General features: G+C 59.7%; 1 protein-coding gene across 1 annotated transcript in view; it reads right to left on the bottom strand.

The window, feature by feature from the left end:
* FIBCD1 (fibrinogen C domain containing 1) overlaps positions 1-7,703 on the bottom strand; it is a gene marked incomplete at both ends in the record, with an annotated part of 30,958 nt that extends 23,255 nt beyond the window's left edge. The window contains one exon of the mRNA XM_079706543.1: positions 7,632-7,703. Within this exon, the coding sequence (XP_079562669.1) occupies positions 7,632-7,703 (72 nt within the window). The remainder of the gene's footprint in view (positions 1-7,631) is intronic.
* Positions 7,704-12,566: the final 4,863 nt, after the last annotated feature.

Here is a 12,566-nt window from a genome sequence, read left to right as displayed (position 1 = left end):
CCCGAGACATCCGCTTCCTCCGCTTCTCTTCCACCGACCTAACCCTGATCTCTTCCTTCAGGGCTCAGCTGGATGTCACCTCTCCCAGGACTGTTTCCTCAGCCCTTCTCCCGGTATGGGTGGGGCTCTCCCTCGGTGTTCCCACAGCCCTCCCTCCCCCGACGGTGGCATTTACCAATACGGTCATCACCTTTGACTTCGTTCATTCACTCAAACACTCGTTCAATATTCCTGGGCGTCCCCATGAGCCAGGCTCCAAGCCAGTCCCTGAGGAGGACAATCAGGGAAAATCATCCCAGCCCTGCCCTGATGGAACTCATGTCCCGTGGACTATGATTCTTACCCTCTGTGGGGGCACGGATCCCCTTGGGAATTTGGGGATTTGATGAAATCTGTGGATACAAGGAAATCTGGGACTTGGGGGCCCGCAATGCCCAGGTCCAGGAAACCTGCCCTGGACCATGAGCCCCTCCACCCCACAAAAGGCACAGAGCGGCTGGTTGTTGGACTGATAGAGGGACAAGCAGATGGACTGGGTCATTTCCCCGTGACCCTGCTGGCTTGGGGAGGAGGCAAAGGCCCTGGGACCTACGGTGCTTGGCAGGGCAGAGGCCATAACCTCCACGCTGAGCCCTGTGCCCACCTGGGACGGCCTGGCAGAGAATGAAGGCCACCTCCAGGCCGCCCCATCCCTGTCACTGTGGGTCAACACGTTCCACACGGGCAGGCACTGCCTTATCACCGCTAATCCTTGAGTGCGTACTGGGTTCCTGTCACTGAAACCTCCAACACCCCCCTGCTGTGGTTGGATTCATTTTGCAGATGGGAAAACTGAAGCTCAGAGAGAGAAGACCCTTGCCCAGGGTCACATGGGAGGCTAGCGGTAGAGCCAGCATTTGAACCCAGGCCCGGGTGACTCTGGAATCGCCCATCTGTGCCGAGACTGCTTGCTGAGCCATCTGACCCCATTCCTGCCTCTGCCAGAAGTGTGACTGGGGTTTGAGAGACAAACCCTGTGTCAGCAAGTAAGTCCCCGTCAGGCCCCTCCCGGAGTCCACTGGGAGACACCTTGCCCCGAGCCGCTCTGAGCGACGTCCTCCACCGAAGAGCATGAAGGTCCCCAGCTGGCGAGGCAGAGTGGCCAGCCTCGTCCCTCCTGTGTCCCAGGATCCCAGCCCTCTCGGCATCCGCTTCCACCCAGGCCCTTGGTCCCAGGCGGGAAGACAGAGGGCGCAAAGGAGGGGAGGGGCTGGAGAGGCTACAAGGTGTCCCCTGAGGGGCAGGGGGACGACGAGCCTGGAGATGAAACAGGCCGCTCAGCAGAGGAGAATTAGTCTTCAGAGATCACCTTAAACATGAAGTGCTGTTCGCTTTTATAGGCTGCCGCTTACGTGCCTTGCAAAGAAATCTGCCCGAGATGATAAAGGGGGGCTTCGGGCGTGAGCAGCCCAGCGGAGCCCGCGGGGGTCTGGCGCTTACTCATCAGCCCTTGGCTGGGGCAGAGTGGGTGCCCACACCCCTGGGATCTGTGGGAGGCGGGAGGATGCACACAGGCCCCCCGCCTCTCAGGGGCAAGGTGCCTGGAGATCGGGAAGGTATCCCAGGTGGTGGGCCTCAGAGGAACAAGGGTCTGAGACCCGCTGCTGGCACTAAACACCTGTGTGAGCTCCCGGCTGGAGGGATGTGGCTTCGTCTCCTGTGTGACCCCCAGTGCTGGCCCACGGTCCAAGGCTGCCCGGGAGGTCCCAGCCAAGGGGAGGACAAGATGGGCTCATGCCAGGGGAGGTGGGGGGCAGGAAGCCCCAGAGCTGCCTCGGTTGAGGGGTGGCCTCCGTCCCAGCTGCCTCCTCTGAGTTCCCAGCCTCCAGAGGTGGCCACGGGGTCTGGCGGAGGCCAGGAGAGCTCTGGGGGAAGGGGCTCACGGCCACCGTGCTCCGCCCAGCCCGCACCACCTCTTCCTCCTTGTTTTTTAAGGAAGCTGGGTCGTGGTCCCCTGGGTAGGCTGAGACTACACTCCTTGAACCAAAGTGGGAAGAAGAAAGTCTCCCCCTGGGGGAGGCCAGGCAAGGCTGCTCCCAGCCCCCCATCTCCTAGGCACACCCCAGCCACTGGCAGCATGGCTGTTCATCGTGGCAGAAACACGCTGTGGGGCTTTGGATTGGGAAAACCAAGGGGGATGAGGTGTGTGCTCTGGGCCCTGCAGGGACTCAGAGCTGCACATGGGCTCATGGATCCTGCAGGGGGCGGGCAGCCCAGCCCCTGCCCAGCCTAGAGCCCCTGGGGGAGTCTTCCTCACCTCTCCCCAGGAGCCCACATCTGGTCCCACGGCCAGGCAAATGACTCCTGACCTGGGCTGGACTCTGATCCCCTGACCCTGGCAGAAGGGGGATCCCAGAGACCCCTTAAAATGAGGAGCTGGATGTTCTGCTCAAAATTCTGGGGTCCCAAAGACTTGGGAAGAGGGCTCGCTGGCTTGTTCTATGAGCCCTGAGGAAGAGTGCCCTGTCCTGCCTCTTTTTTTTTTCTTTTTAATAAATTCATTTATTTTATTTATTTAATTTTGGCTGTGTTGAGTCTTCGTTGTGGTGCGTGGGCTTCTCATTGCGGTGGCTTCTCTTGTTGTGGAGCACGGGCTCTAGGCACGTGTGCTCAGTAGTTGTGGCACATGGACTTAGCTGCTCCGCGGCATGTGGGATCTTCCCGGACCAGGGCTCGAACCCGTGTCCCTTACAACCACTGCGCCACCAGGGAAGCCCTGTCCTGCCACTTAATGTGACCTATGCTGAGGGCCATATGAAGCCTCAGGCCACCGGGAAGGCCCCAGGGGGAGTGGCCAGAGGTGTTCTGGAGGACAAAGAGAAGGGTGTAGCTTCCCTGGTGGCGCAGTGGTTGCGGGTCCGCCTGCCGATGCGGGGGGCGTGGGTTCGTGCCCCGGTCTGGGAGGATCCCGCGTGCCGCGGGGCGGCTGGGCCCGTGGGCCGTGGCTGCTCGGCCTGCGCGTCCGGAGCCTGTGCTCCGCGGCGGGGGGGGCCGCGGCGGTGGGAGGCCCGCGTACCGCAAAAAAAAAAAAAAAAAAAAAAAGAGAAGGGTGCGGGAGCTACTCACATCGCCCCCTCCTGTAGGCTCCAAGCCCCCCAAGCTCTGTCACTCCCCAGACAGCACTCAGCTCCATGTCTGTTTCAGATGAGGGAGGGTCTCCAGATGTTTCTTGTGAGGGTCTTGCTCACCCTCCCCACCCCCCACAGCTCCAGGCCTCCAGCCCACGGAGCCCCAAACCAGGCTCGCTCCACCCCATACCTGAGCCCTCCTGAGATTCCCACCCGGGGATGGCACCAGCGCCCCCAGCCGCTCCCTCCCAAACCTCCCTGAGCTCCCCTCCCTCACCCCCCGCACTCAGCCAGCACCTGGCTCTGTCCACTGCACCTCCTCTAATCCCCTGGTCCCCTCTGTCTCCATGCCCCCAGCCCTGCCCTGGTCCAAGCCCCGTCATCTGCTTCTACATCACCACAACCATCTCCCCGTTAGCCTCCCTGCCTCTTCCCGGCCCCGCCAACCAATTCCCCACCCGGCGGCCAGGGACGCTCCTGATAGCAAAGAGACCAGGATACTCGTGCTCAGACCCCTCCAGGGCTGCGGAGGCCCAGGAGCAGGTCCCACCCCACCTCCCCCATACCAGCCTCAGCTATTGCTGCCCTCCTCCAGCCTCCGCCTGGTGGTTCTCTGCACCTGCCTGGCTTCTGTCATTTCCCCCAACACACCTTGGTGTCCCTGGAGCACAGATTTGGCAAATGCTGTTCAGCTTAAGCGTCACGTCCCCGGGGAGGTGGTCTCTGCACTCCCACCCCTGGCCTCCCCTGGCCTCCTGGCCTCCCCATCACAGCCACACCACTGGGCTAGCGGGTGAGCTCCGTGGGGCAGCCCGTGGCCAGAGGAGGGGCCCAGGAAATAGAAGGAGAAGGAAGGAGTCCTTGACTTGTAGCCCGTTCTTCACTTACTTCACCCTCGTTCTCTCTCAACCCAGGCACAGTGACCTCAACCCAAACCCCAAGCAACAAGACAACAGAGGTGTGTTTTGTTTTCTTTATAGTGCCCATCGTGGTTTGTAATAATCCCACGATGTGTTTGTTCCTCCCATGAGACTCTAAGCTCCCAAGGCACAGGTTCACACCTACATCTCCTAGATGAGGTAAGGACTCTATAAATAGTTACTGAGTGAATTAAATGCGGCAGGGTTTAGGTTAGACATCAAGAAGAACTTCCCAATGAGATTTTTTTTTTTTTTCCTTTCTGGAATGTTTTTTAAAGTTTTGAAAATATCAGGAGACAAGGCCTGGGATAGTTCAGAGGTCGACCTCCCTGTGGAGTGGCCTGACTCAGGGACTGCTCAGAAAAAAGTCCTCCCTTCCCCGCAACACGGGGAGAAGGTTACAGGGTGACTTCCAGCCCCACACTCCAAGACTAGGAGAATCATGTCTATTTCTAGATCCTTTTATCTGAGCAACTCCAAACTCCTGGCAAATATTCCACCGTAATCTCCTGCCCTAAGGCTGTGAGAGCCCCTTTGTTCTGCAAGGGGAGAAGGGAAGTTCTAACGAAGTTGGCACCTTGTCCAACGTCACCCAGCAAATGAGGAGCTGAGGGCAGACAGGCCTGGGACAGAGCTGGCCCGAGGCTGTCCCTGAAAGAGCAACACTTGGATGCAGGCCCTTCAATGGCAGTGGGTGCTGCGCATGCCCTGGGACCACGCACTGGGCGCTGGAGCCCTCTCCTTGGGAATTACATAATGTGCCTGAGTGGGCTGAGCCAAGGGTAGCCAGCGCCTCTCCCTGCATCTTCCCAATAAGGCTCATCGGCCACTCTGGAGGACCCAGGTTCAAGTCCTGGCTGCGGCTCTCTTAGCCTCAGTTTCCTCATCTGTCAAATGGGTTGATCGTTCCTGCTGCCAACCTCCCAGGGTGGTTTGACTAAGAAAGGAGAGATCTGAAAATGAACCCAGCTGGCACTCAGAGTGTGGCATTGGCATCTTTTCTGGAGGAAGTGCCCTGTTAAAGAACCTCAGCCAGGCCCTTCTGGAGGGAACTGGGTGGTCAAGTTGCTTTCCCTGGTGGGCAAAGGGGAGATCGGGACACTGACAGCCTGTAAAAAGGGACAGGCTGCTTTGAGAGAGACCCTCCTCAAGGGTGCACAGTGCTTTACAGTTTGCAAAGCACACCAGTATTTCACTCGGCCATCGTTAACAGCCCTTGTGAAGTGAGGAGGAAGCAGGGATTGCTCTTCCCATTTTGCAGATGGTAAAGCCCAGACTCAGAGAGGGGGAGTAACTTACCCAGAGTCACACAGCATGTCAATAGTCAAGATGAAACTATTGGAGAAGCAAAGGAGGAGAGAAGGCCAGGCCCAAGGGAACCAGGGCAGGTGAGGTTCTCTCTTCCAACAGTGGGCACAGGAAGGGCCTTGTCTCATATCTGAAGCTTCAGGCAAGCCTGGAGCTGGCATAGGACAGCCTGTCTATGTGCTGGATCACCAAAGGAGTGGAGTGGGGAAGTGGTGCTTGATATTGACCCAGGCCTCTAGGACCACAAGCCCTCAGCAGCCTCCAATGCCAAGGGGCAGACAGCTGGGCTCTGGCCTGGTGTCAGCTGGAATATATTTTCCAGGAAGCAGCAGAGAAGCTGGGGCCTGCCCAGGAGGCCTTAAAGCCACATTTCAAATAGATCCCCCAGAAGCCACCTCCCCTTGAGACACATCAGCACTTTCTGGCTCCTCTCCCACAGTTCCTCCTGGCAGGGTTTCATGCAGTTCAATTCAGCAAATATCCCTCAGCTCCCAACCTGAGCTGCATGGAAGGACAGGAGACTGGACTCAGGGGGAGACCCCAGGATGGGGGCCCAGAAGGAGTGCATGTCCACAGGGAGCTCCTGATGGAATAGGGACTCAAGGCTAGGGAACATGGCGGGGAGAGATAAAGGCAGCTGAGCAGCACAGGTTAAATGCTGCTGGGACTTCAAGGCAGAGCCACCAGGCATCAGGGAGGGCTTCCTGGAGGAGGTGGCATCTGAGTAGGTTTTGAAGTATATGTAGGGTTTTCCTGAGTGAAGTGTGTGTGTGTGTGTGTGTGTGTGTGTGTGTGTGTGTGTGTGTGTGTGTTTGGGGGAAGATGAGACAGCAAAGGTTTGGAAATGGGCAGTCTGGTGTGGGACCAGAGGCTGGCAAAGGACAAGATGACAAGCAACCAGTACCTGTAAGGAAACTAACAGGAAGGGAGAGCGGGCCAGGCTGGAGATGGCTTGAACAAGTCGAGGAGGTAAGACTGCTCTTGCTAAGCTGGGAGAAAGTCAGATCCCAGCAGGAGAGGACTTTTTGTCTGGGGCTGGCTTGGGTGTGCACCTGATTTAACAGAGGAATAGACCAGCCCGGGAAGGCATTGGGAGAGGCTTGGGGTCAGACCTGGCTTTGAATCTTTGCTCTCCTGCTAACATGCTGTGTGACTTGGGTGCCTGCCTCAACCTCTCTGAGCCACCATCCCCCTGTGACGTGGGCATGTGCATCCCTGCCTAAGCCCCCAGGCTGCTGCAGAAAGTGAGATTGTGCAGACAGTCGGGAAAGGGCTTTGCAAAGTGTGGAGGCATGCCACGGCAGTGTCACTGCAGACAGAACGCGCAGGCTGCCGCTCCTGGGAGTGAGGGGCCGCCAAGGCCCGCCCCTGCCACCCCCTTCCTGCCACTGCAAACAAGAACTGTTCCTTCCCCAATGACATCTGTCTGGGAGAAATTTGAAATTTAAAACGGGCAGCTCCATTATTTCCTCTCCTTGCCGAGCGGACTCCTCATCTCGTCTGCCTGCCCCAGTCCCTTGGCAGCCCAGCCTGGGGCAGCCTCAGGGCTGCCCCTCCACTCAGCTTCCCATCTCCAGCCCCCTCTCTGGCCAGCCCTGGAGCTCTGCCCTCACCCCCTTCCAGGGCACAGCCCTGGGCACCCTCCACTGCCCCTGAAGAAGCAGCAGGAAGGGTGGAATGAACAGACCTGGAGCCCAAGGATCCAGGTTCAAATCCCAGCAGAGTTGCATAGCCTCGGGCAGAAGCAACCCTCGCTGAGTCTCACTTTCCTTGTCTTGAAGCTGGAGGATCGCAGGATCCAGTGTTCTTACATGAGGCAGATATTTATTGATTCTCTACTGTATGGGGTCGGGGGTAGGCTGGCTAAAGTGTGAAGATTCTGAGGAGATGGGGGTGATGGGGCGCATGCCAGGCGCCTAGCACAGGGGGTGCCCAAGGTGAATACTTAGTAAGTGGTTCAGATGCCCATTGTAGAGGTGAGGAAACGGAGACTCACACTTAAGGGCCGGTGACACTGTAAACTCCATAGGTCCCCTACTGCCTCTGCGCAGATGTGCACCTGAGTCCCTTGTGGAGCAAGGGGGCTTCTGCAGGGGTGCCGCCCCCATCCGCAGCCCGAACCCCAAGTTCAAGCCTCCTATGGAGGAGGAGGAGAGGAGGGTGCCCGCCCCAACCCGGGCCTGTCGAGCCTCACGGGGGTACGCCCCAAACTCCAGCCCGGGTGCCCAGCCCGCCGGCCAGAGAGGCCACCGCCTCGCCCACCGCCCCATGTCCCCACGATCCGGGCCGCGCGTACCTGCGGCTTGTCGCGCGGCCGGTCCTCAAGTTGGGAAGCGCCGCCCACGGTCTTCCACCGGTCGTTGACCATCTTCCCGCAGGACTGGCGGGGACGCCGGGCGAGGCGCGCCGCTGCGGAGCGCAAAGGCGCCGACGTGGGCGCGGGCTCGGACGAGGGGCGCGTTCTGCTCGCCGGCTTCCCGCCTCGGTGCCCAGCGCCGGGGCGGCCCGGGCCAGCGGGCGTGCGTGTGCGGGTGTGCGAGTGTGTGTGCCTGCCGGCGTGTGCGCGGGTGTGTGCGGGCGACAGCGGGAGCGGAAGCGCGAGAGCCGCCGGCCGCCAGCCGCCTGCCCGCCGCTCGCGCTGCGCGCCGTCCCCGCTCCCGCCTCCCGCGCCTCCCCCCTGCGCGCTCCTCTCCCTCCTCCCTCCTCCCTCCTCCCTTCCTCCTTCTCAATCTCCGTGTGTCTTTTTTGTCTCGTACTCTTTGCCTTTTACTGCTCCCCCGGTCTCCCTCTGACACGCACGCACACACTGCGGACGGCGATAAACTCCACCTCCCCAAAGCCTAATTAAGAGGAGGCAGACCGGCCCAGACCCCCGGGCCCAGCCCGGAGGGCAGCAAACAGCCGCGGGCAGCCAGGCCCTCGCCGGCTCCGGAGGGGCCCGAGAGCCCCTGGGGCCGCCTCCTCGCAAACTTCCTCCCGGGCCGGACCCCCGCCAACTCACCGTGCGCGGGGGGCGCGGCGCCGGGCGGGCCCCGTGGGCTCCCGGGATGGGCCGTCGGGCGTGTCTGGGGAGCTGCGCCGCGCTCCTCCTGGCCCCCTCAGGGCGCTGGGCTCACCCTGAGACGCGGGCTGGGCCTGGGGTGTGGGCCGGCCGGCGTGCGCCTCCTGCCGGTCTCCGAGGTCTGAGACCGGACCCCGGGGCCAGTGCGCCCAGTCCCGGAGTCTCCAGCCACCAGGGACCGCCCCCTCCGGACCGAGGCCGGCTCTGGGGGCGCTTCGGCCACAGTCGGTAGACCTGTGTCCCGGCGCTCGCGGACGGTGAGCCGGCCCGACGCCTCCCAGCCCAGGCGGCCCGCGGGATGAATGGGGGTCTCCGCCGCCGCGGCAGCCACCGGCGCCTCGGTCTCGAGTACGAGCCGCTCCGCGCTCTGCCGCGCTCCCGGCTGATCGCCCGCGTTTCCCGGGCGCGCCCCGCGCTGCCTCAGCCCCCGCCTCCTCCTCTGCCCGGGAGAAGAGGGATTTGTGCCGGGAGAGGTTTCTTAGTCGCCCCTTTCCATCGGCAGCACTTTTAAAAGCATTTAATCCGCCCAGTGCAGCCTTCAGAGGTAATTGACAAAGTCCTTAATCTGCGCTGTTAACGAGCTGCTATTGTGGCTTCTGACCGGGAGGCGCCCACACGACCCGACGCCGCGTTCCTGACGGGCCGCCCCCTCCCCGGGCCGCCTCGGGAGCCTGACCGACTGCCAACCCCGTCCCTCTCTGCGGCCCCTTATCTTCTGCTCCCCCAGCTTCAGAATAGACCCCCCTATTCCCTGCCCCCCGCTTCTCCCCAAAGCTGTTTCCCGGCTCCCAGGGCGCCTGGGCCCACCACGCTGTTCCCTGGCACCATCTTCGTCTCTCTCCTGCCGGCTGCCAGTCTGTCGCCCCATCTTCTTCCCTCTCCCGGCCCCTCACGGATGCAGCAGACTACCTGGGGGTGGGGGTCCGGGGCACTCCCTGCCCCTTGCCACCTAAGCAGACTGTCACTCACCCACAGAAGCTGGGTTCACAGCCTGCCAGCTGTTTGTCCCCAGCCTCCTCTTCCTTCCAGGGCTGCCTGCCGGTCTCACCTGCTGCCCCACCCCCTCTGCCCCAAGGGAGGCAGCCCAGCGACCCGGAGTGGGTCCCACGGCACTAGCTGGGAGTCAGGGGACCCGGGTTGGAGTCCTGGGCCCATGGCTCTTTCTGGATGGCACCTCTCCCCGGAGGCCTTTCCTGTGGCTTAAAGGGATTGGCAGGTGATGGCTTGGGCCATCAGGCTTGGGCAGAGGGGTGTAGTGGAAAGCACAGGGCCCTGGCCAGATGGCCTGGGGCACGCAGCTGTGCCTCTGAGCCTCAGTTTCCCCATGGATGCTAAAAGATTAACAGCACGTTCTTCAGAAGGGCTCTTGTGAAGTTCTGAGAGTGCGTTGAAACACCTGAGCAGCTTTCCCACTATGACTTGGGCAGATCTCCTGTCTTCTCCAAGCCTCAATTTCCTCATTGAATAAGAAATCACAATCTCCCCCTTCTAAATGGGGGAATTGTGAGGTTTGTAGGCATGAGGATGGGACTGCAAATCGATTCCAGTCTGGGGAGAGGATGTAAACTCCAGACGTGTCTATGCACAGACAGAAGACCACCCTGGGGGGGGGGACCCTGAACTGAGATTCTAAGTGTCGGGAGGGATACTAAGGACCCAAAGAGCTTCAGGGTGTCTGCTCTGGGTGGGCGGGGAAGACGTCCTGGAGGAGGAGGGGTGTGAGCCAGGCTGTGAAGGCGGGGACAGCTGGATGTTGGGGGGAAGGCATTTTGTGAAGCCAAAAAGCAAAGGCAGAGGATGGAGAGCAGCAGTAGCCTGCACGGGCAGGTGCCAACCGGAGGCCGCCGGCTGGAGGATCGCCTCCCAGGCCTGCAGAAGGGCAGTTGGACAGCTAAGCGGGGGCCACCTAGCGGCTCCTCCTGGCACTGTTTGCTGGCAGGCTGTCTCACATGCTCGGCCATAGATTCCTCACTTTCCTGCCCGCGGGGCTGTGGTGAGTGCATGTGTCGGCGTGGTCTTCACCCATCACCCCCTCTGTGATGACGCCCCTGCTCAACCCCCCCAGAAGAACAGTCAGCCCTGGCGCAGCTCTGCCAGGAGCCTGCAGGCGTTTGCTCAGCGCCTTACACACTGCCCTCACCTGACACGCTTGGGGTGGTGTCTTGGGGAGGGGACAGGCCACCCTGTTCAGCGGCCCAAGGAGATCTCAGTGAGCAAAAGTGCAGCTGACCCCGCAGAGGGGACAGTGCCCCACCCTCTGATTTCCTTTGGACAAAGTTGGTGTCCACAGAGCCCCAGGGATCAGCCCACGTGTGCTCAGCGAGATAGAGTGGGATCAGGGCTTTCCAGCCAGCCCAAGACGGGGCATTCCAGGAACCAGCCAGGACCTCAGGGGAGCCAGAACCCAGGACCCCCCAGGCTGCTCTGGCGCCCCGACCGCCCCCTCCCTGCGCATCCACTCACCCTTCTCCCTCTGGCTCACCGATTCCCCACGTTCTTGTCTTTCTAGTCCGTGGCCACCTAGGTGTGATGACCCCACCAACAGAAAACTCTCGTCTGGGATTTTTAGTTTAAATTCCAGAGAGACGGGCTGTGATTCAACTTGCTCATCCTTTGGAGCCAGGACATATCAATCATAGGTCATTAGCTGGCCAAAGACAGCTGTCCTTGGTTAGGTGCCCACCATAGTCTGAAGGAGGGCATGGCTGTGGGATCCTGACGCAGGGCACCCACATTAGCAGGGAGTGGGTACAGGGCAGGCAGTGAGACATGCCAACATGAGAAAGGTGGAAAGGAAGAGAGCCTTCTCATCAGGGAGATGAGAAAGAGTGTCCAGAGACGCTGGGTGACAGCATTCAGGTTACTGCTGTTTGACTGGCTGTGATCCATTGCCCATCTTCCCTACACTCAGCCCTGTGCCAGGCACACGGTATCCTCCCAGCCACCCTCATAAATGAGAGCTATTGGTATCCTCATTTTATGGATGACAAAACTGACTCCAAAAGGTAAGTTACATAACTTGGGTAAGAGTGCTCTTAGTAAAATGATGTAAATAATAGCTACTATTCAGGAAGCATTTTTCATGTTCTGTGTACCATTCATTAGCAATATATCTTATTTCATGTAATCCTCACCAAAAGCCTATGGGTGTTATGAATATTCCCATTTTATAGATGAGGCAACTGAAGCTCAGAGAGGTTAAGTAACTTGGCCAAGACCACACAGCAACTGATAGGACCAGAATCTGAGCCAAGGGCTGGAGTATATCTCCCTTTCTCCCCTGCCTCCATCCTTTTGGTTGGCTAGAGCTGGGCCTGAGACCAGTGAATGTGGAGCTCAGTGAAAGTGGGCTGAATGTTGAATACTCTTGTCTCATGGGGCCCCAGGGACCGGCTGGCAGGGAGGTTGGGACCTCTGGCCTTCGTCCACCCAGCCTCTGCCCCCACGCTGCCGAGGGCACTCAACTCTCACTGAAAAGCTGTCTCAACTTAACTCTGACAGTCACATTTATCATTAAAAATAAATTTATCTTGGCTTCCCGTGGCATGGAAAGCTACCGTGCAGTGATTCAATGGGCTTGTCACCCCTCACGGTTAGGCACGGGGAGAGGAACAACTGGATGGTCTCCAATGCCAGCTCCTCATTTTCTACGGCTGGAGCCAGAAACGTACAGTGAGCTGACATTTAATTTAGCATCCAACATACCTTGACATAAACCCATAATACAAAGGCGGGGGCGGGAGTGGGGACTGCCAAGCCCGGCGGGGGTAGGGACATTCCAAGTGACAGGGCGGATTTCTTTCTTTCTATTTTTTATTCTGCTTTGTCAACACTGAGTAGTGATGACAGACTAGAGGCCGCGATCAAAGGCGAGAATTAGTATGGTGTGAACGTGCGTGTGTGTGTGTGTGTGTGAGCTCTTGGCATTGATGCGCTGTGCACGGGGCCGGTGGGTCTGCACCCCGAGTCCACTGGGATTCTGTGTGTGGCATCTCTGCGGCGTGTCCTTCGGAGGGAACCAGAGAAACGTGTGCCCAGGCTGGGCCCTCAAGGCTGCGTCTGGAACCCAAGAGAGGGATAACTCAGGCAGAATGGGCCAGCTGGGACCTCCCCATGGGTCTTGGTGTCCCCAGCCCTTTCCACAGGTCCTCCGAGACATAATCAGCGCTC

This window comes from Hyperoodon ampullatus, assembly GCF_949752795.1.
Source record: "Hyperoodon ampullatus genome assembly, chromosome: 6".
Taxonomy (NCBI): domain Eukaryota; kingdom Metazoa; phylum Chordata; class Mammalia; order Artiodactyla; family Ziphiidae; genus Hyperoodon; species Hyperoodon ampullatus.
Note: the sequence above shows the minus strand (reverse complement) of the source record. Positions and strands in the feature narration are given on the sequence as shown.